The sequence below is a fragment of the Fusarium phalaenopsidis genome (assembly GCF_050370095.1).
Source record: "Fusarium phalaenopsidis strain FUZ10S chromosome Unknown contig_32304, whole genome shotgun sequence".
Lineage (NCBI taxonomy): Eukaryota > Fungi > Ascomycota > Sordariomycetes > Hypocreales > Nectriaceae > Fusarium > Fusarium phalaenopsidis.
Genome location: NW_028145404.1, coordinates 3,597,899 through 3,624,010, shown reverse-complemented (window position 1 = coordinate 3,624,010; position 26,112 = coordinate 3,597,899). Strand labels below are relative to the sequence as shown.

The window sequence follows — 26,112 nt, the reverse complement described above, 5'->3', positions numbered from 1 at the left end:
GAGAAGGGTCGGGATGATGGTAGAGGTGGTTGATGGGAGAGGAATAAGAGATGAGTGGTAGTGGGGGAAGAGAAGTGGGAAGTAAAGATTGGAGGTGAAGTTTGGAAGAGGGGTGGTGGTGGGAAAAGGTGAATGACAATAGAGCGAGAGGAATCAGAGCAAGGAAAAATGCCAGGCAGCAAAACATGGAGGGGTAAAAGAAAATGCATGCAAATCAAGCCAATTTATACCGAAGAGCACTTCCAGTAAATGTATACCCCAGCTTCTGCAACTCGGCCATAACACTGGTCCAGTCCTCGTTGCTCAGCTTCAGATGCTGGAACATGCAGATGAGGATGTCCTCGTGGACATTGGCGTCCCACTGCATGGTCTGACGCTTGGCCATTGTGTATATCGACAAGTTTGGACGTGTTGGGGAGGGTAAAAGAGGTGGTGATGATGAGGGAACGTGGTGCAGCCCAGGGCTGATGGAGAATGGATGAGGAGATGTGATGCATGAGATGAGAGAGGAGAAGACTTATCACCTATTCAGGTCCTAAGATTTAGGCTTCCAAATCCAGGTGCAGCTCGAAGCTCGGTGAATCATGTGCAGGGGAATGCGTGCTCGAATTGGAGGGAAATGGGTTTAGTCTCGAGTTGCTGCTCAAGAGAGCGAGTGTTTGCCCCGGCTAAGCAGCAATCTCAACAGCCAAATCGACCCTCAAGTTTGAGTTCCAGAGAAAGAAAAAGTGGTCACCTACCGAACTGCGTCGAAGGAGGTCTTCCAGCCGCGCTCCTTGAGATAAGCCTCGACGGCTTCCTTGACGGGGACGGGGAGCGCCTTGTTGGCCTGCGCAGCCGTGAAGAGCGCGATCCCGAGGTCCATCAGGAAGTCGGCGTTGTCCCAGTCACTGGTGTTGGGCATCTTGGCTTTGTTGTGAGGTTGGTGTTGGCCGATGAGGTTGTTGCAAAGTGAGGATGCAGGAGAAAGGAGGAACAAGTCTAGGCTGCTCTTTTAAGCCGAGAATTTATACCCGTCAGGATCAAGGCCGGGTGAATCAACCTAGTACATATTTAGGATACCTTTCTATCAGTCACAATCATTAAAGTCACCGGCAAAGCCAACTCGTTCGTTCGTTCGTTCGTTCGTTCGTTGAACCTATGATAGCTGCCATAGGTAATCTACATCTCCCATCAAACTCACCACTCCTGGCAAGTAGATAGGCATGTAACCGTACATGTATCCGCCATCAAACTCCAAACAATCGAGGCTCGTTCCATGTATGTAGTAGTAGTAGTAGTAGTAGTAGTAGTACCCTGCGGCGTCGTGTGCGCCGCGCAAAAAGACCCAGTTCCCGCTTAAACCTATTGATTCCCGACAACAAGAGACCGAGTTCGAGCAACTCCCGATTTCTACCGATTTCTAACGCCTGTGCCCATGGTATCACTGTTGCAGATTGCTGCTTCTCATGCCTCTCCGTACGTAGCAAAACTATAAAAGTTAGCATCTCCAACCACGACAAGACTGGACTGATAATGGCTTACTCAGAAGGGAATGGGTCAGCAGGGCCGCTGTGGGCTGCAAGCGCCAGAACAGCCTCATCGTCCATCACCTCCTTGGACGGATCTGGTGAGCTTAGTCGTGGTCGCTTGGCAGCAGGTTCGTCTCCGTCGGCATCAGCATCAGCATCGCCATCGACATCCACGTCGGCGATAGGATCCACCACATCGGCATCAGCATCAGCGTCGAGATCCTCGTTCGTTTCCACAAGGTGTTCCGACGGCCCTACAGATTCTGAAGGTGGCTGATGATTGGGTTCCGCAGCTGGAGGCTGAGAGGTTGAACTTGTGTTGGTGCCTTCTCTAAGATCTCGGGGAGGTTCTTGTCGGGGCTCCTGATTTTGCGGTCCATGCTGAAGAGGGTGTAGATGTGGGGGATTTTGGGGAAGCTCAGGGGCACGCGGCGGGCTGGGATATGTCGCATGAGATACCAACTGGCCAGTGGGAGGTGCAGCGGGAGGACCAGCAGCAACGGGAGCAGGAGGACCAGGCACTGTAGCCGCAGTAGGAGTTGGAGTTGGAGCCGGAACAGAACCAGGAACAGCTGTGGTGGTTGGCATTGGCTGAGGGAGGATGGCTTGACCAGGAGGAACACCATAGCCTTGGACGGGCTGAGCGTGCGGCCCTGGTGTAACAAGACCCATGGCTTGGTTGGGAATACCCTCCCCGGGGACACCGGCGACGGGAACAGGAGGCTGTTTCCTGGGTCGGCCTCGACCAGGACCTGGACGGCGAGTAATCGGGTTCAGGGTTGGATCAACCTTGCGTGAGTTCTCGTTGAGGCCACCATTGGACTCTGCCTTGTTCTGGGCTCGTCGGAGACCTTGGAAATGTTGACTGGACCAGTGTTAGTGGCATGTCTAGCAGTATCATGAAGAACATGTTAAATTGGAAGAGTAGGATGTCTGGGTCGAGTATCTTGGTTGGCCTCGGTCGATCGACATGTCTCATATGAGGCAAGTACATGTAACGCCAACGGCGCGTGTAAGGTACCCAGAAGAAGCGCAAGCAACACTCATCCATCATAAAGAAGCAACACGGAACACGATCAGATGATGAACCATCACGTGTTGTAATTCCAATGACACTTTGATAAGAAGAGATCACGACAACTTACCGACACCCTTCATTAGTGAAGCCATATCCAAGGCCTCTCATGTGATTGCCAATGGTGGTCCATTCCGCGCCGCTTATGACACCAATGTTCTTGACAGACAGTATAGTAAAGAACAGATCTTTGTCTGCTCTGTCGTTCCAATTCTTGTTGTTCATGACGATGGACAGTAACAGACACTGGGGCAAGCAGGACGGAACACAGAAGTGTGATGGACGACAAGACGACTCGAGGTGGTTAGATGCTGTTAAGGCAACGGCTGGATCAATGGGAAAATTGATAGTGAGAAATTGCTAAGGGAGCCACTGAGGCAGGAGGTTGGGGACCTTGGAAGGCATGTGGCCCGAGCGTCGCCTTGGCATGGGGTAGTGGTGGAGCGGATCAATATTTGTCCCGAAGGCTGGTGTTGCACAGCATTTGCTTTTGCAGGGAAAATTGTAAATCCACGAGGGATTGAGACGGTAGACGGTCGACGAGGGTGATCATCACGACAAGGGACTTGTTGAAAGGCAATTCGCCAGGACAAAAGTCAAATCACACTCTGATGACGAGACTCGATGATGCTTCTGTCATTTAGATGCTCTGGCTTAACCGAGGGTATACCATGGTTTAGCCGGGCGCACGAGAAGAGGTTACGAGTCAAGGACGGTCTGCACAGACAAAGGCGTTTCAGCGACGGTCCAGACATTCAAGACGGAGAACGGCTCGGAAACGGAGCATTGACGGAGTGGCAACGGAACGACCCCGTCAGCCAGGCGTCAATTCGCGTCAGCTCCTGCAAGGGGGAAAGAAAAGAGGACACGCGGGTGGAGCCCAGGGAGAAGACAATTTACGAGGGGCCAGGGGCTCACGTGCTTTCGTGGTGACTTGGCGAGGAGCCAGGCAGCACAGTGTCCCACCAGATTCGCGCCCGTCGCGTTTCCCATCCCACTTCATCCCATGCCCTCCACGACGGTTGATGTCTTCTCGGGGCCCATGCGCGACCATAGATGCGGCCGTTTGCCCTTGAGATGCATTTTTCGAGTTAGGTTATTCCCTCTGCGAATTTTCCAGGCTCTCAGAGCTCGTCTGGCGGTGGAATTGCTGCTCGTCGTGTTGCTCGTCACCGCTTGCGACGCTGGCCGGCAGAGCACCATCCTCCAACTTTTCCAGGCCACACCCCTCAGCCGAGCGTCAGAAAAGGGCAAAGCAAACCTGGATGGATCGGCTGCATGGCGCAATCATTTCTTTCTCATTCTCGAGGCTGTTTGGGTTTGTCATAGGGGGTGAGGTCTGTTCAGCTGCCTTTTTTACTTCCTTGCGATTCAGGCAATTTACTCTGCCCAACATGCATTGAACGATCAACTCTTTGTTTCCCTGCACACCACAAGCTCCAGCTCAATTCAAATGCCCGAGCCAATTGTAGAATAGATATAGACACCATCGGCAAACTCGAAGCCACGAGGCCGTCCAAGCTACTGTATCGCCATGGGATAACCAGGCCGCCCAACCATGTCCACCCCATATCGTTTCCCCCCCTGCGCTCTTACATGTCGGATGCCCGATGTGCTAGAGATAATTCGTCGGTGGCCCGCGGAATGAGTCACACGTTGTGGTTTCACTCCATTCCAGGCTTTGACACCCCTGTCCGAGCCCGCTTTAGCTTGCCTCTGTCGATTGAGATCCGGACCAAAAGCTTGTCTTCCGTTTGTCGTGGCGCAATTGAGCGATAGGAGTCGGCAAAGCTCCCGGACGGACATGGCAAAGTTTGGACATGTCGCAGATGAGTCGCAATAGAAAAACTCCATTCATTCCATCATTAAAAGTCCCCGTAGAGAGAGCGTGAAGTTTGCTGTCTCAATTGTCGAATCTGTCTCTCACGAACCGAATCTGGATGCAAACCTATTGCTGGGACCTGCGGCGAGCCGCTGTAATGTAGTGGTTGCAGCACACCTAGCCCCGGCGGCAGGGGACATGGGGGGCGGTCTTAGACTCTGATTTAGTGGGTTTTAGCGGGGGGTGGGCAACCACTTTACGCGGTGCTCGCGGCCGTCACAGCCCCTCGTCGCGAGCGCCCCATTTACTTTCCTTGTCCATCCATCCATCAGCAGCGGGAGGGATCATCTCGAGCCAACAAGGAAAAAAAGTCGTAGCACCAGGCAACTATGGGGCATCATGACCGCCATCTCAGACATTTTCGGCCCTAGATGGGCTTGCGCATTACAGTGCGATTACACAGGCCCCATCCCCATCCCATGTGTGCCTGGATCCATGGATCCCCTGGGCTGCCTGGGCTGCGTATTCGCTGTTCCCCCACAGAAGAAGATGGTGGCATCGCAGAGAGCGGGAGTCTTGGTACATACATAATGCAAGCATCTGCCGCCCCCTTTCAGCAGAGGCTCTTTCCATTCTGCTCTCCTTCCTCCCTCTTGTGCTGCGCCTCTACCTCTCTACCTGTTCCCTCTGCAGTTCACGCTTCCTCAGGCTTCAACTCCTTACATGACCACATCTGCTACTGCTACGCTACACATGCACACCAGCTCCAACACGTCAAATTCTCCCTAGCACAGCTCAGCTGACACCCCCCGACGGGTTTCCCGCCGAGAGGCCCTGCCCGGCCCGTTGTCCCCTCCGCCTCGTCCATCTACTGGTTCTCCTGTTGGCCAGAAAACCCTCAACTCCTCCTGCAAGCTTCCTATCACACGCCTTCGCCTGTAACACCTTGCAACCAGTCGATCGCCTTCGGGAGTGCCTTAGCCTTGCTGTCGAACCTTGCAACCTTGAGTTCACGGCATCGAGATTCTCGGTGACAACCACTTGTGACTCAGTTCAACCCGCAACCTTGCATTCGGGCCGCTACTAGATCCCGATTCCAAAATTTTCACGCTCCCGTTGAGGCAACTGCTGCCACAGCTGCCTAATACATGTTCTGATTTATATACTCGCCATCGTCCTTTCTATTCTGCCTGCTTCCGCAGCCTCGTTCTCGCTGCACGTCGCCAATACCATCCTTGCTTCGTCCTCGACAACACTATCTATACTCTACTCTATTCATAATGACTCCCAACAGCGAGAACGCCATGGCTCGGTTCCTTCTGGCCATCCTCAACCAGAAGAACCTCAAAGACGTAAGTCCCTCAGCTGCGGATAACCCCCGACACTCCCACTTACCATCCTGGACAGATCGACTGGAACCAAGTCGCCGCGGATCCCGTCCTCCTCCAGCCCATCACAAACGGACACGCTGCGAGGATGCGTTTTGCTAGGTTCCGTGCCACCGTCAACGGACATGAACCGCAGAAGAGGAACCGCACTGCCGACAAGTCCCGGGTGACCAAGTCGAAAAAGACGCAACCGGCCAAGAGAGAAAGCCTCATCAAGGCAGAGACGGGCGTGAACCTTTCGTCGTATGCCCAAGTTCGCCCGAGTCCCAAGATCAAGCAGGAACCTAGTCAACCTGGCTATCTTGCCCAGTTCTCTCCCGCGTCGACTTCATCACCTTACCTCACCGACAACCGAGACGACTTGAACCCTCGATTCCTCACCCCTTGCAGCGATGACATGACCCATGGTCTTGCCATCAACCCTGCATCCCTTGAGGACCTCAGACTGCGCAACGGCTTTGGTCCCTCGATGGACTGCCCCCAGGACCTTATGGCACCGCCTTCCCATGACTTCACATTGGGGCAGTCAACCTTTGATACGTTTGACGCCGCCTACGACCTGACGGCCTACAAGACTGCCGTCAGCGGCGGCCAGAGTCCGGGGACTATCGACTTCGGCGCTGCCTCTCTGGCAGATTGCAGCCCCGAGTGGACCGATCACTTCAACGACCATCACTTTTGATACCCACGGAAAAGAAAAAACACTGCGGATAGAGGATGACATATGTACAAAACTGGAGATATGGTAGAATGCTTTTGCCTTTGCTTTTCATGATTAATGACAATGATTTACTTTGAGATGGAGACCTTCTCTCTGGTGCTTGCTCGCGTCTGGTATTTGTTTCTGCAATGGCTTGTTTTTGAAACATCTCTACTACAACATGCTCCCAAGATGGAATCGAAATATGGAATGGCTGCCGTGCTTGGGTTGCTGGATTTTGCCTGCTTGGTATTGAAGTTGTATAATAGCATCCCGTAGGTGCAGTCTGAAATTGAGCGTTCTGGTGTTGCAGCGGCGTACCTTCCATCTGTTTCTGCTCGTCATGTGTTGATGCTCTTCTTTTCCGAGAACTCCTTGATACAACCAACTGACTTCGTGTTTAGCAGGATCGTCTCCCACGTGCCTATTCATTAGCGACTAGACAAATATGGTGAATATGTTTTCACACTAACTTGGCAAATGACCTTTTCCCTGACTGGAAAAATGTCCCTATTCGTCGACATTGTCTCGAGTATTTGCATCGTCAACCCAGATTGGTTAATTCTGATGCTGAGCACCTGACTGGCCGATTCACCACCTTTTCTACAAACCTCGTCTAAGAAACAGCACAGGCCTGCCCTTGTGATTGCAGAATTTCTCCTCATTTGCTTCCACCTTCTGCCTAAGCCTGAAAACGAAAACAATCTCTCCTCCTCTGGTGAAATAAAACTTCCCCTCTTCCAAAACACTTCGCCGTCTTCACACCTCCCACCGCAACCACATCGCAAGGCGACTCATAGTCTTTTACCAAACGTGAGTTTTATCGCCTTTGTTCTCGTTTGGCCTTTGATGATCGTTTGAACTGACCTTGTAGATAAGACTCGACGTTGAACGAACATCATGTCCGACGCAAAGAAGGAACCCACTGCCGCCGAGGCCATGCTCTTCTTCAGCATCGTCAAGCACACCCGAAACAAGGCCGACGTCGACTGGGACTCTGTCGCCCTTGAGGCTGGATTCAAGAACGCCGATGTCGCCAAGGTGAGCACCCTTCCTGCCCCATCCACTACCCACCACCTCCATTGTCGCCTGGACAACTTCACTTGATATCGCGTACTGACATTTAAATCTCAGGTTCGCTTCGGTCAGGTCAAGCGCAAGCTTGGTATCTCTACCGACACTGGTGTCACTCCCCGCGCCCCTACCACCCCTACCAAGAAGGGCGCCTCCAAGGTGGCCAAGACTCCTCGCAGCACCACCAAGGGCAAGGGCCGTAGACGGGTCAAGAAGGAAGAAGAGAAGCCTGCCGAGGCTGAAGAGGACGAGGACCAGAAGATGGAGATGGAGCAGCCCATCGTCAAGGACGAGCAGCAGGACGAGCTCGCCCCTAACAACACCAAGGCTGATCCCTTCTAAATCTGCCCTTCTGCAGCATGGTCCCGACCAAGAGTGCTGATCTCGGATGATGGGCTCCGTTATGATGGTGGATGAATTTTGGAATGATTCACTGAACCAGGATGGACGTGTGATCTGGAGGTAGATGATAGCTGAAGTGGCTGTACTATACCACAAGATACGACATCATGAGGAATTAAACCGATGATCTAGGTACATGAAAGCATTTGCCTAGCAAAAAGAACTTAATCTCACTGTTTTCACCTCTCGTAGACATAGACTGCAAACATGGTCAAACAGTGCCAGTCGAGTGAAGGCTGTGGCCAAAGCACAACTCCACACCAGTTTTGGTGATATTGCCATACTCTACTGAGCGATGCTCTGCTCTCTGAGAGAGCACCCCGATGGAAAGCCCTAATTACCTATTCTGTGCCCATGAAGGCACTCGTTCTCTTTTCCTCCCGTTTTGACCGATCTCAGTTCCATGCCTCCTTTCCCCGCCTCATATTCAGCTCCTCTCAGTTTCACTGCCGACCTGACACTGCAAGCTAATGCTCTCCAGCACAGATACAGAATAACAATAGCTATTGAATTCCATTTTACAGTGGCTGCACCTCGCTATTGTCTCTCTTTTCTGGTGATTCTTCTACCTACCCCCATGCTATAAAACCTCCCCTCCTAAACATTCACCTCCAAACACTTTCCATCCCACAAACACCTTTCTCTACGCTCCCGCAAGCAAACCTTCAGAAAATCTGAAGATACCACCTGGATTCTCTCCAAGCTCCGTCTTTCTTTAAGAAACCTTTCATCACAGTAAGTCTTTCATTCGAGCGCCTCACCTCCCAGTTCACAGCTGACCCATCCGCAGCCCCAAACACATCAACAAAGATGCCTCCCAAGAAGACCACCACTGAGGAGGGTGCCCCCACTGGCCTCACCGACGGTGAGCTTCGCTTCATCAAGGCCATTTTCGACAACATGACCCAGAAGCCTGACGCCGACTGGGACGCCGTCGCCACCACTCTCGGTCTCAAGGACGCCAAGTGCGCCAAAGAACGCTTCCGCCAGATGTCTGTCCGCCACGGCTGGCGCGATCAGTCCAGCAGCGGCGCCGCTGCCAGCCCCCGCAAGGCCGCCGCCGGCGACAAGGTCACCAAGAAGCGCGCCACTCCTCGCAAGAAGGCTGCTGCCAAGAAGGCCGAGAAGGACGAGGAGGACGAGGAGACCAAGGAGGCCAAGGGTGAAGTCAAGGCCGAGGACAAGAAGGAGGTCAAGTCTGAGGATGTTGACGACGACACTGAGTGAACTTGCTTGGATCGGACTGAGATTCGTTGGCGGGTTTGTTGATATGTGGTGTCGCAAGCATGATGGCGGTATGGCCGCATCCTTGGGGTTCATGATATATCCGCTCAAGTAGTTGTCGATCTTATCGAGATGTGGCACTAAGATGAAATGGAGGCATTCGGACATTACTCTAAGTTGTTTCTGCACTTTGAATTTCTTGACTTGTGATTGTGGTGCCTGTGATCCAACTAGCATCACACACTTGGAGGTGAGGTGACTACCTACGAACAACACTCGGCTTTTACGCGCAGCTGCGCAGAGCGGTTTTTGCAAAATCAAATGAAATGGTTACCTGGTTGTGCAATCTCGAGTTAGGGCTTGTCACATTTTCATTTTCCTGCCCGTAGGCGTTGATACAGGCGACGCAGGTTAACCCCTGAATGTCCCATGCACTGGTTTCATGGACACAGGCACGGGCTGAAGAGCGCATGTCACAGCTAGAGGACCTGAGGTCGTGGGCTGAGAATATCTATGACCTCATTTGTACCCATCTCTTGAGGCTCGAACTTGTTGTCCGAGTTCACAGCACCACAAGGCAATGAGCTGGCGACTAGAGGCAGCTCGTCGCCCCGGAGACTGCACTGCAGAGCCTGATGAGTGCCAAACTGCCCTGTAAACCCGTCTCTCAGCGCATCCAAACCTAGTCCTCGCTCATTGGCCGTTAAGACTTATCGTGGACGTCGTCTGTTTGGTTAATCGTCGCCTGGCTCGCCTCACCTGGTGCTCATATTCACCTTCACCACTGCCAGGCCACTGCCAGTCGTAATTCTCCTCTTTGGGCGGACACGACGCGTTTGTTTTTCGACATAAACTGTCCTTCGACTTTTTGCATCGCCTCCCTCTCTTCTTTTATTTTTCACCATCCACACTTTGTTGTTCACCACGCACATTCTCGCCTCGCAACACAGCGCAACACTCAACCATAACATTTCGTTCAACGATCGTGAGTTTTCCCATCGCTTTCACTCTGCGTTCCCTCCCCTTGCATATTCGTCTTCTCGAGTTTGAGTTTCTGTTCATCCTGACGCGCTTGCAGTCCAAACACCCGTCACCATGTCCAAGCAAGACCCCGCCGATCAGGTCAAGTTCCTCGTCTCCTGCATTGGACACACGTCCAACGGCCGAGTAAGTTCAACTCTTTTCGCATCTCTTCACAGTAACTGACATGCATAGCCCGACTTCCAGGCTGTCGCCGATGAGCTTGCCATCGTTTCCAAGGCCGCCGCGTAAGTACCACCCCTCCTCACCTAAGCAGACACTGACACAAACACCAACAGTCAGAAGCGATATGAGCGAATGCTGAAGGCCCATGGAATTAGCCGCCCTGGCGCTCTCGCTGGAGGCGACAGCGCTCCCGCCACTCCCACCAAGCGCAAGGCTAAGGCCGAGGGTGCTGGCAGCGCCAAGAAGAAGCCTGCTCGCGGAAAGGCCAAGAAGGAGTCTGACGAGGACGAGGAGGCTGAGGCTAAGTCCAAGCCCAAGGCTAAGCGTGGCAAGCAGACGGACAAGGTCAAGAAGGAGGAGGAGGATAGCGACTCTGGCGAGTCTCGTGGTTCTTCCCTCACCGGTACGTTCAAGTGTCTTGTCGCTTCTGCTCATCAACTAACGTCCCTGGCAGAGCCTCCCGCCGCCTCTGAGGAGGGCAGCTCCTAGAGCAAAGCGACAAGCGCATGATCGTCTGATGGAGGATCTTTTTTGGAAGTAAAGCACTGACTTCGTACACCTATTCCGAGATCTCTGTTGCAACTACCTAGTTATCTGATTAGGATGTGACAGTCGGAGTAGCAGCATCGTCGAGGATATGGTCGGGGGGGATGAACGAAGTAATGACAATGATATCATCTTAGCATCGAGTGGACAATGTTCCATAGTTGAAGCATTTAATTCTTGAGTTTGTGTGTTCTCCAGTGAATATTTGTTGTCTCGTGATGCTCCAAACAAACCCGACTGTCAACACCAAGTGATCCCCCTCCCGACAAACTGTCAGGCAACACTCTTTGATTTCTCTCCGAACTGGCGCAGTCACGCGTTAATTTACATCCTGACCGTGGGTTCCATGTTTATATATCTACCAGGCAACACGCTGCAAGCTATTGAATAATGCGAGGCGTGGGTGAAGGTCGTTTGTGAACCACATTCTCCATCACCATTCTCCACCGCCTTGGCCTCGATTCATCTCCATTGTAGGCCTTTATTCCTGTGTTTTTTCTTCCCTTCGTGGCCGCACAACGCCATCTCTTCTCTATTGTTTCTCTCTTTTCGGTACTCACCTTTATTCATTCATTCTGCATTCACGTCATGGCTCCCGCCGCGTCCCTCCTTTGAACATGTGCAACGACATTTCCTTCTCTTGATTATCTCGAGGCAGATCTCCATCACGCAAAAGGTGCCCTACACCCGTTAATCCAGCCTTGAGCATCAAGAATTCTATTGATTCACATCTTGTGAGTTTCTTCCCATCCTTTGTCGCACCGCCATGCTGACCTGTCAAAGCACATCTACTGCTTCACCAAAACACATCAACAAACCAACGCTCCCTTATCACCTTTTGGCTCTGCCTAAGAAGACCCCCTCATGTCGCCACCTTCTAATATCCCATCATCGGCCTCTCAGCTGCAGAGATTCAAATCGCAGCTTAATGATCTCGTGGCCCGCGAGAGAGCCCACACCCAAGCTACCACCGCCGTCAATCCCGAGTCGCCCATCGAGGCGTTTCTCCAAAAGCCCGAGACCCCCAGGGAGAACACCAACTTCATGGCGTCGACACGGGGCTGTAGCATCTATCCAGCTGACCAGCTGCAGATGATGGCGTCGCAGCTGGCAGAGGCGAGACGCAATGGAGAGTTCCCTACCACCAAAGCGTCTCCCATGGACGTTGATGCAACCATCGAGGACTACCAGGCTCTGACACGGCTTCGGCAACTTCGCGGTAATCCCATGTGCCCTGCCCCTGAGGCTTACAACCACCTTCGCATTGAAATCACCCGCCGCATCAGAGAACGTGATGTCTTGAGTGGGGAGGATGAGACCGAGGGTGCAGCAGTCCGTCGGGTCGACACATATCTTCAGGCTGTTCAGCATGAAAACCGTTACTTTGCTGCTGCTAACAAGGCCATGCCCCAGCGCCGTGGACCAAACGCCCACAAAGGCAACGACGGTTACAACGGCCAGACCACGAAGGGCAACAACGCGAATGGTTCTGACGAGAAGATGCGTTCCATGGTCGAGCAGACCATCGAGCAAGGCATCGCCGACGCCACCGGTCCTCTTCGCATGAACGTGGGCAAGCTGGACGCTCAAGCAAACACGCTTCGACGCCAGAGTGACACCATGAGCCAGCAGATCGAGATGCAGCAACAAACCGTCTCGGCCCTGCAGACCATGATCCAGCCTCAGGCCTTCAACATCCAAGCCACCACCCAGAACCTCGCCATGACCCATGGTCTTGCCAACCAGCTCTCCCAGATCGCCACTGAGCTTCCACAAGCCGTCAATCAAGCTGTCGCCTCGGCTTTACAGGAGCAGACGCAAGCCTCACTCAACGGGCTCCTCGAGGCCCAGCGCCAGGCCATCCACGACATCGAGATGCGCACTCAGCGCCTGAACGAGTTGAACCGTGAGGCCGAGGCCCGAGACAGCCCCATGCGCAGCAGAAACAATTCGAGCGCGAGTGCCAGAGACCGTTCTAAGATCCAGAGAATCTTTCAGAAGTTTGGACGTACGAACTAGGGTGCTTATGCTGGGTGGGTTCGGACATGACTACGGATGCGAGCAGAGGTGCGGGTTGAAGCATCCTCATGTATGTAACCAAGACCTGTCACCACCATGAGAAGAGTTCTCTTTAATAAAGAGGAGTATTCGCGACACTTTATCGGCTACGCAATTCGGTGACTGCAAATCAACGTGCAAACGTCTTCGTTTGGGTCAACTTGATAGTGACGCCAATGCGGAACACTCTGCGCAAACAGGACAGGCGCTTGGAATCATGGCCCTAAAAAGATCTTACATTCGAAGCTTATCATCTCAATTCAACTATATGTATCATCATCGCAAAAATTTCTACGTGGTGGTGTTGCAAAATGTCAATATCAAATGCGACCACCAAGCATCACGACCAACCTCACCACCGCGATCCTCTCCGTCAGGGCCGTCCTCCACGAGACGCGCTGCCCTTTAATTCTGACCTAATTCTCCAATTCAGGTTGTGCGCTTCCAGATTAGGTGATTTCCAGTGACGGCGCAAGCGATTGGGTTGATGGTCGTCGAGATATGCGACTCCTCCTCGACGGCCGTCTGGCAGCTGTCAACCGTCCGGCGATGGCTTCACTCAGGGCACGCTCCAGCACTGGCAGCTTCGCACATTTTACCATAAGAGATTTCATCTCTTCCTCTCCTCCTTGCTCTCTTCTTCCTCTTCGCCAGAATTTGAATCCAAGAGATCTTCACACTCAACTCAATCTTCGATTCAAATTCATCATTCACTCAGTTCGTCGTTCAAGTCACTTGTCACGTTTACTTATCACTTACTTCACGTTACGTCTTCAAGTCACTTTGCACGATGTCTATGTACGGTCACACCAAGTCTGCTTCCTCATCTTCCTCTGCTTCCGCGCCGACCCCTTCCCGCCGCCGTAGCAAGAAGTCTCAGCAAGCCTGGACTCACACTCATCACCTCCCTACCGCCGAGCAACGCTCTCTCAACGGCCGCAAGAAGGATCGCAACCTTGTTTCATGGACTCGTAAGTATTTCGCCTTGATTGACCCTTTGCCTCAATTCTAACACTACTTTAGGACCTCGGATGTCTGACAAGCTACTCCAAGTCCTTGTGTATGAATGCAACAGAGCCAAGATCAGGTTGCCTTGGGACCAAGTTGCTCATCGACTCAATCCCGGCTCCAGTGGAAGTTCGATCACTCAGTGGCTTGGCCGAAATCGCAACGACCTCATCGCTGAAGGTCACATCGTCCCTCCTCCCCTTTCCCCTCGCGCCGACAGAACTGTTCGCGGAGTCATGCGTGCAGATCTTGACGGCGACGACACAACCACCACTCGTGAAGTTCTCTTCACCGAGCCTCTTTATCACCCTGAGTACAGCCTAGGCGATGCTCCTGAGATCAAAGACCCTTTCACTTCTCAGATGGAGGCTGCCATTGGCGCCCCAGAAGCACATACGTTTCCTGTTGCTCAACTTCCTGTCACTCCCACTCCTGTCTCTCGTCGCCGACGCCGCCGTCACCACACTCCTCAGCCCTCCGTCGTTGAGTCTGTCGTATCTTCCTCTCCTTTCTCTCCTCCTGGCTCCGAAGTGTCTTGCCCTTCCTCCCTCCCGGCATCTGCAGAGTCCGAGTGTCAGTCTCCTGGCCTGTTCCTGTCCGAGCCTGCTGACGACTATCTTCCTGAACTGCCTGCCGACTACGACGACGAGTCTCCCAGAGCGTACCTCGATGGGCCTGAGACCGACTCTCTCACCAACAACGCGGGAGCCTTCTCTGACGAGGCCTCCCCCGAGTACCAGTTGGTGTTTACTTCTCCCATCACAGCCTCCACCGCCGCCTTCATGATCGAGCCGGCCGAGTCTGACTCGGAATCGGACACTGTAGACTTTGATGGCTATCCGCTGGTCGAGCTAGACCCGCGGGGGCCTGAGGAGTCTTCAGTGTCCGAGGAAGAGGAGACTGAGCCTGTTCCCGTCGCCGCCCCCTTCGCCGACAACAGCGTCCAGAACTTCGCCGGCCCAGGTCCGGTCGCAACTTTTGTTGCGCCAGCCTTTGGGCCGGCAGTTCCGTTCGACGCCGAGGCCATCGCCGCCTCCCTCCCTCCCCCTCCCCCCTTTGATGTCAACGACATCACCGACTGGTCCTGGTTCCCTGCCGCCCAACTCGCGGCGGCAGAGGAGATCAACCAGACCGACCTGTTTGCGGGACTCGACATCCCGCGAGACATCCTCGGCAGCGGGACTGGGGTTGCCAGCTTCCCAGCTGGTGGCCAAGGTTATGGTTTCGACCTAACCTACCAGTTCCCTGTCGCAGGCTCTGTCGCCGACGATGTCTTCTTCGGGGCGGGTGGCCAAGGCCAGCCCGCATTTTCGCAAAACCTGAAGAGGATGGTAAGTTTTCCCCTGAATGCTTTACATGAACGAACAACAACTAACATCAGTCAATAGCGGGGAGAGGGAGAGGGAGAGGAGTCCCCTTCGAAGAGGGGTTGCCCTGGGTGGTTTATCCCCCAGTAAAAATAAAAATAAAAAAAAAAAAAGAGAGAGAGAGAGAGAGAGAGAGAGAGAGAGAGAGAGAGGATGTCGCTGGTTGCTGTTCCGTTTCGTTCCCCGAGAGGGAACAGGAGTTGGGCTTTAGACTTTGTAATTTTGTTGTTTCTTTTTTTTATTTTGGTCATATAGAGGAATACCGACTCGGAGTCATCTGTCCATGGCAGAGTGTATTATGATTGTATCGCATCACCACTATCAAGTACTGCCGTGACGTGAACTACCTTTGCCAAGTATTGAGTCTTTTGATACTATTGACGCTTCTCTGGATACATTCTATTTCTATGGGATATCTAACATGTGTACAGACTTAAGTTAGTAAAACATAGTGCTGAACTACTTTATCATACCTAGATCAAGCGCAGTCTTTCTATGAGCGAAACGCGCATGTCTACCGCCGCGGTCTTTGCTTCAGAGTCCGAGGGGGAGAATGTGCTGCTTCTTTGTAATTGCTGAAGCTCCTCAATCTCGCTCTTCCCTGGGAGATGGATGCGAAACAGGATGATAGAGAGGCTCGGTTTCTCTGACTCGCTCATATAAATAGACGGGCCATAACACCACGACCGCCCGTTCTGGCCCATCACACACACCACGCACCACACACCACACCCACCATACTCACCTTCGACTGCCATTTCATGAGTCTTGGTTCTAGATTCATGACGAATTTGTCCGACTCCGCAAGGACTTTCTCTCTCAACGTGCCAAGTTGGAGGATCGAGGCATCCCGGATCTCAGCCTGGAACATGCGTTTAACAACCTCTTTCCCTTGGCTCTGGAACAACTCGCCCGACGATCCAATTCTAGGGTTCCTCGTCGCTCAAAGAACAATAGTGCTTGGCGCAGGCTGACGACATGAGCGCTCTAATGCTGAAGGTAATGTATGTTGCATCATCATGGATGAGCCACAGATATGCTTTTGGATGACACATCTGAACATTTATCACCAAAAAGTCCTTGATGCCCATGAGCAATACACAGGATTTGTAATACCAACTACGGCGGCAGTGACTATCCCAGTGGTAGTTCAATTAAGGTGAGCTGCAGGCTTCGCTTGGTGACTGGAGCCGAGGTCCCTGTTCTTGGAAGTAGGACTAGCTTGTTAGTGGGCGTCTTGTTCATAAAGTCATATTCAGTGACACGATTGACTCATTCCATCCAGGCGATAGCCCTTGCTCAATGTTTAATGTTGCCATCGTTGCTTCTTCTTGCTTCCCGTTCCTATTCCTCTCTCCAGCCAATGCTTACTTCCCGTCATCGCCTCAATATTTTTGTCCAGCCACCAATTATGCTCTGTTCGCGCCTTGCAGACTGCAGAGAGTGGGCCTATGCAGCATATTCCTTTGGCACAAGAAGTGAACAAACTACTACGTGGAGCCGGAGCCGAGAGCACCTTGTGGCTGGGCTTTGAGGTATAGAATTGGGAGAGAAGAGTTGTGCCGAGCAGAGAAAGATTGCAACAGGTCTCGGAACTTGGAATTGAAGTGACAGAGGATCTACACAAGTAAATAGAATCAGCAGCTGTAGCCAATGCGTCCCCGACCGTCTCCTCTTTCTCCTCGGCTTTCTTCACACATAGACGGCACCTTCAACGCCCATGTTGCATCTACCGAATAATAGTGCAGGCATGGTTACTCGAGCCCCAGAGAACAAGAGCGAACCCCAGCCAACACATTTGTCATGATGGAGTCGTTGGTGGAGCCGTTCGCTGGACATTGAAAGCCGCTCGTGACCCGTCAAAAGGCGCCAGAGGGCTCGCAGCGGTGCGCAGAGGTCTGTCGCCTCGGCTATGGCTCCGGTAATATGAGTTCCAGGGCCCAAACGCCGCCTCTTGGAGGGGGTTAGCGACCTCGTCCAGCGAGTCTCACGGACGTCGTTGGAAAGGTGTGGAAAGCGGCCGGCGATGGCGCTAGGCTTCTTCAGGCCTAGACTCGCTTCTGGGTGGATGTTTTGCCGACGCTCCGAGCGACGATTTTTTTGGACCTCGAGCTCTTCTCCAGTTTTGCCATCATATCAACCTCTTGTCTCCCCGTCTCTTCGCCCTGCTCGTCCGTCCTCGTCCCAAGGTCGAATTCCTCCCGAGCGTTCTTCCTCCTCTTCCTTTTTCTCTTCAGTCACATTATACCCCCCTAATTCACACATCATGCAGCGCGCATTGAGCACTCGGGCGAGGGCCTCTGTCCTGTCCTCGGCAGCCACCAAGTACCGAGCGGGCGGTCTTAGCCAGCAGGTCCGATTTGCTCACAAGGTAAGAAGATGATGAATTGAGATCCTAGGCTTGCGAATTGGGTCACTGACATGTCTACAGGAGCTCAAGTTTGGTGTTGAGGGCCGCGCTGCTCTTCTCGCCGGTGTCGACACCCTCGCCAAGGCCGTCGCTACCACCCTCGGACCCAAGGGCCGAAATGTCCTCATTGAGTCCAGCTTCGGCTCTCCCAAGATCACCAAGGGTTCGTACAAGCAGTCTGTTCGTCTTCATCGGCATCTAACTAACTAAAACAGATGGTGTGACCGTTGCCCGCGCTGTCAGCCTCAAGGACAAGTTCGAGAACCTCGGCGCCAAGCTGCTCCAGGATGTTGCCTCCAAGACCAACGAGGTCGCCGGTGACGGTACCACCACCGCCACTGTCCTCGCCCGCGCCATCTTCTCCGAGACCGTCAAGAACGTTGCTGCCGGCTGCAACCCCATGGATCTCCGCCGCGGTATCCAGGCTGCCGTCGAGGCCGTCGTCGAGTTCCTCCAGAAGAACAAGCGGGATATCACCACCAGCGCCGAGATCGCTCAGGTCGCCACCATCTCCGCCAACGGTGATATCCACATTGGTCAGATGATTGCCAACGCCATGGAGAAGGTTGGCAAGGAGGGTGTCATCACCGTCAAGGAGGGCAAGACCGTCCAGGATGAGCTCGAGGTCACCGAGGGTATGCGATTCGACCGTGGCTTCGTCTCCCCCTACTTCATCACCGACACCAAGTCCCAGAAGGTCGAGTTTGAGAACCCTCTCATCCTCCTCTCTGAGAAGAAGATCTCTGCTGTCCAGGACATCATCCCTGCTCTTGAGGTCTCCACCCAGCAGCGACGACCTCTTGTCATCATTGCTGAGGACATTGAGGGTGAGGCTCTCGCTGTCTGCATTCTCAACAAGCTCCGTGGCCAGCTCCAGGTCGCTGCCGTCAAGGCTCCCGGCTTCGGTGACAACCGCAAGTCCATCCTCGGCGATCTCGCCATCCTGACCGACGGTACCGTCTTCACTGACGAGCTCGACGTCAAGCTTGAGAAGGCTACCCCCGACATGCTCGGCTCCACTGGCTCCATCACCATTACCAAGGAGGACACCATCCTCCTCAACGGCAGCGGTGCCAAGGACAACATCGCTCAGCGATGCGAGCAGATCCGTGGCGTCATGGCTGACCCCACCACCTCCGAGTACGAGAAGGAGAAGCTCCAGGAGCGTCTCGCCAAGCTCTCTGGTGGTGTCGCCGTCATCAAGGTCGGTGGCTCCTCCGAGGTTGAGGTCGGCGAGAAGAAGGACCGCTTCGTCGATGCCCTGAACGCTACCCGCGCCGCCGTTGAGGAGGGTATCCTGCCTGGTGGTGGTACTGCCCTCATCAAGGCTTCTGCCCACGCCCTTGGCGAGGTCAAGTCTGCCAACTTTGACCAGCAGCTCGGTGTCAGCATCGTCAAGAACGCCATCACCCGCCCTGCCCGCACCATCATTGAGAACGCCGGTCTCGAGGGTTCCGTCGTCATTGGCAAGCTTACCGACGAGCACGCCAACGACTTCAACAAGGGCTTCGACAGCGCCAAGGGCGAGTACGTCGACATGATTGCTGCCGGTATCCTTGACCCCTTCAAGGTCGTCCGCACTGGTCTCATTGATGCCAGCGGTGTTGCCTCTCTGCTAGGCACCACCGAGGTCGCCATCGTCGATGCTCCCGAGGAGAAGGGTCCTGCTGGACCTCCTATGGGTGGCATGGGCGGTATGGGCGGCATGGGTGGCATGGGAGGCATGATGTAAGAGACGGAATAATGTGATTGGGATGATATGATGTACAACAAAAAAGCTGGACGGACGGCGCACATGGTTTGCGTGTTATCATGGGACAGTGGCCTTGCAATCTCCCCTCTCTCTACTCTACCTACCTTTTCTCGACCACCACGACGGCCTTGTCCTCATACCCCCTGCAGATTTTCAGGCCACATTTGAGCCCTGTATAATAGCATTGACTGTGTAGCACTAGCATGAAAAGACATGAGATCAAGAAAGAATAAAAAAAGAAATCTATAAACATACATCTGTCTCTGGTTGCCTGGGCTGTGTTTCGTAAGGGGTTGATTGGAAGCTGATGCCTCGTTTAGGCTTCACCGAAACGAGGCCGGGCTCGGCGGGCGGGACAACAGGCAGGGGTCTGTAGCATTGATGAGATGATGATGAGTTGCTGAGGCCGTCGTCGTCAACGACAACGAGACAGCACAGACAGGAGCACGGCCTCGCCTCGCCATAGCTCTGGACGAGATGATAAGCTGACGAGCCACAATTGACACGCACGCCAGGGGAGTCACGTGGAAGGCCTCCTCATGGGTGGTGGTTGTGGTGGGGGAGAAGGTAGGTAGGCCAGGTGGTGTTTTTCTCCCGCAAGAGGTCTGGCCCCGCCTTTCTATGGGACAAGTCCCAGTCCCCCTACCGCCTAAATCCGCCCAACCCCCAAGATACAAACGACCCTCCCTACAACGCCCATTTCCATCTTGTTTCTTCATCTTGAACCTCGACTACTCTTAACCTCGATCTTCTTCCTCTCCCGGTACGCCAACGCCTCCCCACTTGGCCCTGCACCTGCATCTCCCCCTCTGCACCTCTGCTGCGCCTGATCCTCTCTGTCCTGATAGCTAATTCGAAAGCTCCCGCCAGCCCGTCCGCCCCTCATTCCCAAGATCTCGCCCGTCTCCTGACGTAGACCGCAACCATGGTAAGCTCACCGACGTCTCCTCCAGCAAGATCTTCTATCTAACCATGTTTTTCAGTCTCAATCCGGGTTCGTCCTCTCGCTCTCTCCCTCGCTCCATTTTATTCGCGCGCCGTTTCCCCCCCGCGCCTGATGCTCCCCCCCTCCCCCTCGACCATGACGCCGCCGCCGCGGGGCAACACAACACAACACAACAAAACACACGCAGCTTCAAATCTTTGAGACAACCGCGCTAACCCGCCGCCTCCGTGTTCCAGAGCCACCGTTTCCCAGGAGTGCATAACTGCCTACAATGACTTGAAGCTCAACAAGAAGTACAAGTACATCGTCTACAAGCTCTCGGACGACTACAAGGAGATTGTTGTCGAGCACGCCTCCGAGGACAAGGACTGGGAAGAGTTCCGTGAGAAGCTCATCAACGCCACCTCCAAGAGCCGAACGGTACGCCCCGCTCATGAACTGACGAGGAATCCGGGCAAGAATCTGACAGGTTGCAGGGCGCTGTCGGCAAGGGTCCCCGATACGCCGTCTACGACTTTGAGTACAGCCTGGCCTCTGGCGACGGTATCCGGTGCGTTTGAATAGCCCAGAGTCAGGCACAGGCACATGTCCTAACAATTTTTCAGAAACAAGCTCGCCTTCATTGCCTGGTCTCCCGATGATGCCGGCATCCAGGTCAGTAACCCCTGTCTGTCCTCGCCTCGCTGCGAACCATGAACTGACACCCCACTAGCCTAAGATGATCTACGCCTCCTCCAAAGAGGCTCTGAAGCGATCACTCACTGGCATTGCGGTCGAGCTCCAGGCCAACGACACTGATGATATCGAATACGACACCATCATCAAGACCGTCAGCAAGGGTCTTGCTGGTTAAGCGCGCTGTCACGAATCAACCCACTAGCCGCCCCGCACTCTATAGAAGCGGTGCCGGCATAACTGAGCATATCTAGGGTCGTTTCAAGCGTTGAGAGACCAAAACAACCATGATGTAAGAGTGCAACTGTGGATGGGAGCACGGGGATGGTGGACGTCCGTCAGGGACGTGAGCCATCGAGTTTACTTCTGGGCGGATACGTAAATTCTCAGATTTGCCAGCCCTGACCATGTACCGTACCACGGGAATAAACTCGCATGCTGGTATGTGGAATTATTGCCATTTTTCATCTATCGTGTCGTCTATCATGTCTGCGCTCCGAGATATATCATGGACTTGCTTGGCTGGACTGCCAACTCGATCTAAAGAGACCGGATAGCTCCTCCGCCTGAGTCTCATCCTTTAATCGCTGCATCAAGAATCCCCTGAGGTCGCTCCAGAACTCTTCCGTCTCCAATGCCTCCTTGCCTGTAGGCAGCACTTCAGGGGCGGCCTCGGGTTCCTCAGGGGGGATGGCAGCGGCTCCGCCAATGACCATGACCGTAAACTCGATAGACATGTCCGTATCCCCTAGGAGGTCCTTGAGGATCTTGCTGTCCGGCACGGGCTTCTTGTTGTGTAACAGCTTCATCTTTGCGACGGGTATTCTGGTCTGCTTCTGGACGCTGCTCTTGATGTCCAGGACCGACGTGTCGAGGGGCTGCGAGCTGAGCTTGATGCTCAGAGGAGGGTTGCGCAGAGACTTGAGGGAGACGGTGACGCTTCGCTCGGAGCCGGGAGCGAGGTGGGTGGGCTTGCTCATGGCCTTGGGCATGCGGGGGATGATGTACTATGGCTGTTAGAAGAGTCGCGGGTGCGGTATATGCTAGGTTCGTACAGGTGGCCGAGCCGGGAAGGTCTTGGGATCTTCAACATGGTCGGCAGAGAGTCGGAGAGGTCGCGACTGGAGCGACCCGAGGAAGGTCTGGGCAAAGGCGGTTTCAGACATGGTGAGCTCGCGATGGGAGGTAAGCTCGAGGTGGGGTTGAGCTGGGAGAGGTAGTAGGAGGTGGTAGAGTTAAAGATGATGGTAAACGAGACTCCCAAGTCCTAATAAAGCTTCTTGGGGAGATTTAGGCAAAATATCGAGACTCGAGTCCAAGCAAAGAATGTTGACCGTGTCCAGATCATCGTCATTGAGCATCGCCTTGGGCTTGGGGAATGGTGTAGCTCCACCACAGCGTGGATCACGTGGAGATTACCATCTTATCGGACCCTTGCTATCGTTGCGCAAAGAAAAAAGTTTCGGCGGGGACTGCCTTTTTCTTTGGTAGCCAAAAAAGACAAGACGGCCTCTCGCGTCTCGTCTCAATCTTTTTCTTTAATAACTCCCACAACCGATTGATAACACTCTTTCAAGATGGGTGTCGGACGTCGCATGAAGAAGCAGGGCCCGCCCCAACCCCTGTCGGAAGAGCACTTTGCAAAGCTCAAGCGCAAGGCCGGTCTGCCTGCCGATCCCGTCGTTGAGGCCCCCGAGAAGAAGAAGCGGAAAACCAGCAAGGCTGCCGAGCCCAAGAGCAATGGAGTCGCCAAGAAGGACTCTGCTAAGAAGGATGCTACCAAGAAGAAGGGAGCCAAGGCTGTGAAGGCTGCGCCGCCCGCGCCCAAGGCGAATGGCAAGAGCAAGAAGAGCAAGGCCCCTGCGCCGGCATTGGAGGATCTCTCTGATGAGGAGATGGATGATGAGTTTGACCTGGAGGATCTGGAGGATGGATCTTCCGACGCTGGTGTTGGGTTGAAGGACGATTTCCTCGCCTCTGGGTCCGACGACGACTCTGTGTTCGACTCAGAAGAGGAAGGCGGCGCTGCAAAGGCCATGTGGTCCGAGGATGAAGACGAGTCGGACGCCGAGGAGAAGCTCACAGCCGCCAACATTGAGGGTCTCTCAAGGAAACTGGACGCTCAAATGGCCGAGGACGCTGCCGAGGCTGAGGCCGAGATGGCTGAGGACGCTCTGCAGACCAACATCCACGGCGACAAGCCTCACATTCTACAAGACGATGACGAGGACGAGGACGAGCTCACAAAGACCAATGCCCTGCTGGCGCCCGATCTGCAGCTCCTGCGAACGAGAATCACCGAAACCATCCGCGTCCTCGACGACTTTGCCAACCTCTCCGAGGACGGCCGCTCGAGAACCGAGTACACGACACAGCTCATCAAGGACATCTGCGCATACTACGGCTACTCCGAGTACCTGGCTGAGAAGCTCTTCAACCTCTTTACACCCCGCGAGGCTTTTGCCTTTTTCGAGGCCAACGAGTCGGCGAGACCTGTCGTCATCCGCACAAACACCCTACGCACCCACCGCCGTGACCTCGCCCAGGCCCTCATCAACCGTGGTGTCACTCTCGAGCCCGTCGGCAAGTGGTCCAAGGTTGGTCTCCAGGTCTTTGAGAGCAACGTTCCCCTTGGTGCTACCCCCGAGTACCTCGCCGGCCACTACATCCTCCAAGCTGCCTCATCTTTCCTGCCCTGCATGGCCCTCGAGCCCCAGGAGAACGAGCGCGTGCTGGATATGGCCGCTGCTCCCGGTGGAAAGACGACTTACATGGCTGCCATGATGAAGAACACTGGTGTCATCGTGGCCAACGATCCCAACAAGGCCCGAGCCAAGGGTCTCATCGGTAACATCCACCGTCTCGGCACGCGCAACGTTGTCGTCTCCAACTACGACGCCCGGGAGTTCCCTAAGCCCATGGGCGGCTTCGACCGTGTCCTGCTTGATGCTCCCTGTTCCGGTACCGGTGTTATTGCAAAGGATCCCAGCGTCAAGACCAACAAGACGGAGCGTGACTTTATGCAGCTGCCTCACATCCAGAAGCAGCTTGTCCTCGCCGCCATCGATTCGGTTAACCACGCCTCCAAGACTGGTGGTTACATTGTCTACTCGACCTGTTCCGTCACCGTTGAGGAGAACGAGCAGGTCGTCCAGTACGCCCTCTCTCGCCGTCCCAATGTCCGTCTCGTCGAGTCCGGTCTGCCCTTTGGAAAGGAGGGCTTCACGAGCTACATGGGCAAGAAGTTTGACCCTTCAATGCGCCACACCCGCCGATACTACCCCCACACTTACAACGTCGACGGTTTCTTCGTCGCCAAGTTCCACAAGATTGGACCTACACCCCTCAAGTCGTCCGCACCCCGCGACCGTTCCTCGGGCCCTGCAGATGAAGAGGAAGAGGTCATCGACAAGACGCCCATCGCTACCGATGACGACGAGGAGCCCAAGTCCAAGGCCGATGACGACTTTGGAGGCTGGGACGAGGACGAGGACCAGGAGTACATGGAGAAGGGCAGGAGGAACGCCATGCGCAGGAGAGGTCTGGATCCCAGGAGTAACAGCAAAAAGGCCAAGAAGCAGAGCAAAAAGTAGATATACCAACCGTTGGAGCGGGCGTTTATTTGTCCAAAAAAAGGGGTCTGGGTGTAAACTGTTTCTATATCTTAGAGTTGTGCTGCTTTCAATCTCATGGCTGGAATAATACAAGAGTGATGTCTTTTAAGTGGATGAATATTCTGCCCACCATTGTTCATACTTGTGATGAGAATAAGTGAAGTCTACATGATGGAAGTAGAAGATTCATAAAGGAGTAGGAGCTTCAAGTATTCTGAATATTATCAACCTCACGTCTTAAGAGATCCGGGGCTGAAGTAGCGAGCACTGGACATCCAAGGTTAAAAGCTGCCTGGCCAGAGTGTTCAAACTCAGGGGCTCAAGTCAAGGATCTCAACCTCTGTCCTCGTCTACCTAGGGCTTCGGCATCGTGTTTTCTTCAGAACCATGACACCCCTCATGGGACAACTGATTTCCCAGTAGGTATGTTAGAGTGGGTAGGCCTAAGTGGAATTCAGCCCCTCTGGTTCAACCCAGACTCATACCTCCCTACAACGGTCTCAGCCTCAATTCTGCCCCTGACGAACCTCGAATGGCCCAGCGGTCTACCAATCTTCGAGACACAAATATCACAGCTCCAGGTAGCTACCGGTCTCAAAGTCGGGCTCATCAACGAAGATATTATATATGACAGGGTCTTTACTCAAGGAAGAAGGCGGCCTGCGTTTGTAGACTACGTTCGGCTCAAGTCTCACTATATGGGCGAGACCATCATAGGGTCGGCTCTTTCGGGCCAGACGACCGAATTAATATTCACGCCTATGGAATTCCCTCCCCCTGACACAAGTATCAAGTAGTTTCTGTCTTTCATATCGAAACCGTTCTCGATGGTCTCAGCCCCCGTAAAGGTCACTCAAGTAGACACCTACCTTCAAGAACAAAGGCCACCGAGCAAACCTCCCGTTTCTCCGGTGTCATCTCGGCTCGCAATAGGCCTCGAAGGGAATCGGGGTAAGTACCATTGACTCTTCCCAGGGGCGTGAGGCAGATATCATCCTGAAAATGGATGTCCCGCAGTCAACAACTATAGCAGTCAAAACTCCACTGCCCATCCTCAGCGTCTCCGCGTCTCCATCACTCGACACAAGGCTTAGTTATTCATTTGTAGCAGCATCAACACTATCCAGACGACAAATTCGGAAAACTCCGAGCGTGTACGTATAGGGGTCAAGGGCGGAGTGTAAGTCAAAGTCAGCCTTTTATGGATAAAAGGAATGTTTCAGTGACTCTGAGACAGTATGATCGCCCATCTCCAGGGAGGGACCCTGGTTTCGATCTAGACCCTTAAATCGCCGAGTAAGATAATTCTGCTGCCGCGGGAGGCGATAATACC

General features: G+C 53.8%; 12 protein-coding genes across 12 annotated transcripts; 9 read left to right on the top strand and 3 right to left on the bottom strand.

The window, feature by feature from the left end:
* Positions 1–214: 214 nt before the first annotated feature.
* Positions 215–904, bottom strand: LRP88_10379 (uncharacterized protein; the record flags this gene model as incomplete). The annotated part of the gene is made up of 2 exons (XM_083246842.1): positions 215–464; positions 741–904. 2 exons carry the CDS (start codon positions 902–904, stop codon positions 215–217), a joined length of 414 nt encoding a protein of 137 aa, XP_083097955.1.
* Positions 905–1,446: 542 nt separating this feature from the next.
* Positions 1,447–2,811, bottom strand: LRP88_10378 (uncharacterized protein; the record flags this gene model as incomplete). Its single annotated transcript, XM_083246841.1, has 3 exons — positions 1,447–1,471; positions 1,525–2,376; positions 2,657–2,811. The coding sequence occupies 3 exons, from the start codon at positions 2,809–2,811 to the stop codon at positions 1,447–1,449; spliced, it is 1,032 nt and encodes a 343-aa protein (XP_083097954.1).
* A 2,877-nt stretch (positions 2,812–5,688) lies between these two features.
* LRP88_10377 (uncharacterized protein) lies at positions 5,689–6,478 on the top strand (the record flags this gene model as incomplete). The annotated part of the gene is made up of 2 exons (XM_083246840.1): positions 5,689–5,760; positions 5,816–6,478. 2 exons carry the CDS (start codon positions 5,689–5,691, stop codon positions 6,476–6,478), a joined length of 735 nt encoding a protein of 244 aa, XP_083097953.1.
* A 918-nt stretch (positions 6,479–7,396) lies between these two features.
* LRP88_10376 (uncharacterized protein) lies at positions 7,397–7,912 on the top strand (the record flags this gene model as incomplete). The annotated part of the gene is made up of 2 exons (XM_083246839.1): positions 7,397–7,537; positions 7,631–7,912. 2 exons carry the CDS (start codon positions 7,397–7,399, stop codon positions 7,910–7,912), a joined length of 423 nt encoding a protein of 140 aa, XP_083097952.1.
* An 870-nt stretch (positions 7,913–8,782) lies between these two features.
* LRP88_10375 (uncharacterized protein) lies at positions 8,783–9,199 on the top strand (the record flags this gene model as incomplete). The annotated part of the gene is made up of 1 exon (XM_083246838.1): positions 8,783–9,199. One exon carries the CDS (start codon positions 8,783–8,785, stop codon positions 9,197–9,199), a length of 417 nt encoding a protein of 138 aa, XP_083097951.1.
* A 1,092-nt stretch (positions 9,200–10,291) lies between these two features.
* On the top strand, positions 10,292–10,891 carry LRP88_10374 (uncharacterized protein; the record flags this gene model as incomplete). Its single annotated transcript, XM_083246837.1, has 4 exons — positions 10,292–10,363; positions 10,412–10,464; positions 10,516–10,805; positions 10,857–10,891. The coding sequence occupies 4 exons, from the start codon at positions 10,292–10,294 to the stop codon at positions 10,889–10,891; spliced, it is 450 nt and encodes a 149-aa protein (XP_083097950.1).
* A 921-nt stretch (positions 10,892–11,812) lies between these two features.
* LRP88_10373 (uncharacterized protein) lies at positions 11,813–12,967 on the top strand (the record flags this gene model as incomplete). The annotated part of the gene is made up of 1 exon (XM_083246836.1): positions 11,813–12,967. One exon carries the CDS (start codon positions 11,813–11,815, stop codon positions 12,965–12,967), a length of 1,155 nt encoding a protein of 384 aa, XP_083097949.1.
* An 829-nt stretch (positions 12,968–13,796) lies between these two features.
* LRP88_10372 (uncharacterized protein) lies at positions 13,797–15,471 on the top strand (the record flags this gene model as incomplete). Its single annotated transcript, XM_083246835.1, has 3 exons — positions 13,797–13,977; positions 14,030–15,345; positions 15,403–15,471. 3 exons carry the CDS (start codon positions 13,797–13,799, stop codon positions 15,469–15,471), a joined length of 1,566 nt encoding a protein of 521 aa, XP_083097948.1.
* A 2,176-nt stretch (positions 15,472–17,647) lies between these two features.
* LRP88_10371 (chaperone ATPase HSP60 domain-containing protein) lies at positions 17,648–19,523 on the top strand (the record flags this gene model as incomplete). The annotated part of the gene is made up of 3 exons (XM_083246834.1): positions 17,648–17,752; positions 17,813–17,954; positions 18,007–19,523. 3 exons carry the CDS (start codon positions 17,648–17,650, stop codon positions 19,521–19,523), a joined length of 1,764 nt encoding a protein of 587 aa, XP_083097947.1.
* Positions 19,524–20,469: 946 nt separating this feature from the next.
* LRP88_10370 (actin-binding ADF family protein) lies at positions 20,470–21,343 on the top strand (the record flags this gene model as incomplete). Its single annotated transcript, XM_083246833.1, has 6 exons — positions 20,470–20,472; positions 20,528–20,538; positions 20,727–20,910; positions 20,967–21,040; positions 21,096–21,144; positions 21,203–21,343. The coding sequence occupies 6 exons, from the start codon at positions 20,470–20,472 to the stop codon at positions 21,341–21,343; spliced, it is 462 nt and encodes a 153-aa protein (XP_083097946.1).
* Positions 21,344–21,671: 328 nt separating this feature from the next.
* On the bottom strand, positions 21,672–22,331 carry LRP88_10369 (cell-cycle control medial ring component-domain-containing protein; the record flags this gene model as incomplete). Its single annotated transcript, XM_083246832.1, has 2 exons — positions 21,672–22,172; positions 22,221–22,331. 2 exons carry the CDS (start codon positions 22,329–22,331, stop codon positions 21,672–21,674), a joined length of 612 nt encoding a protein of 203 aa, XP_083097945.1.
* Positions 22,332–22,742: 411 nt separating this feature from the next.
* On the top strand, positions 22,743–24,758 carry LRP88_10368 (rRNA (cytosine-C5-)-methyltransferase NOP2; the record flags this gene model as incomplete). The annotated part of the gene is made up of 1 exon (XM_083246831.1): positions 22,743–24,758. One exon carries the CDS (start codon positions 22,743–22,745, stop codon positions 24,756–24,758), a length of 2,016 nt encoding a protein of 671 aa, XP_083097944.1.
* Between the last annotated feature and the right edge of the window lie 1,354 nt (positions 24,759–26,112).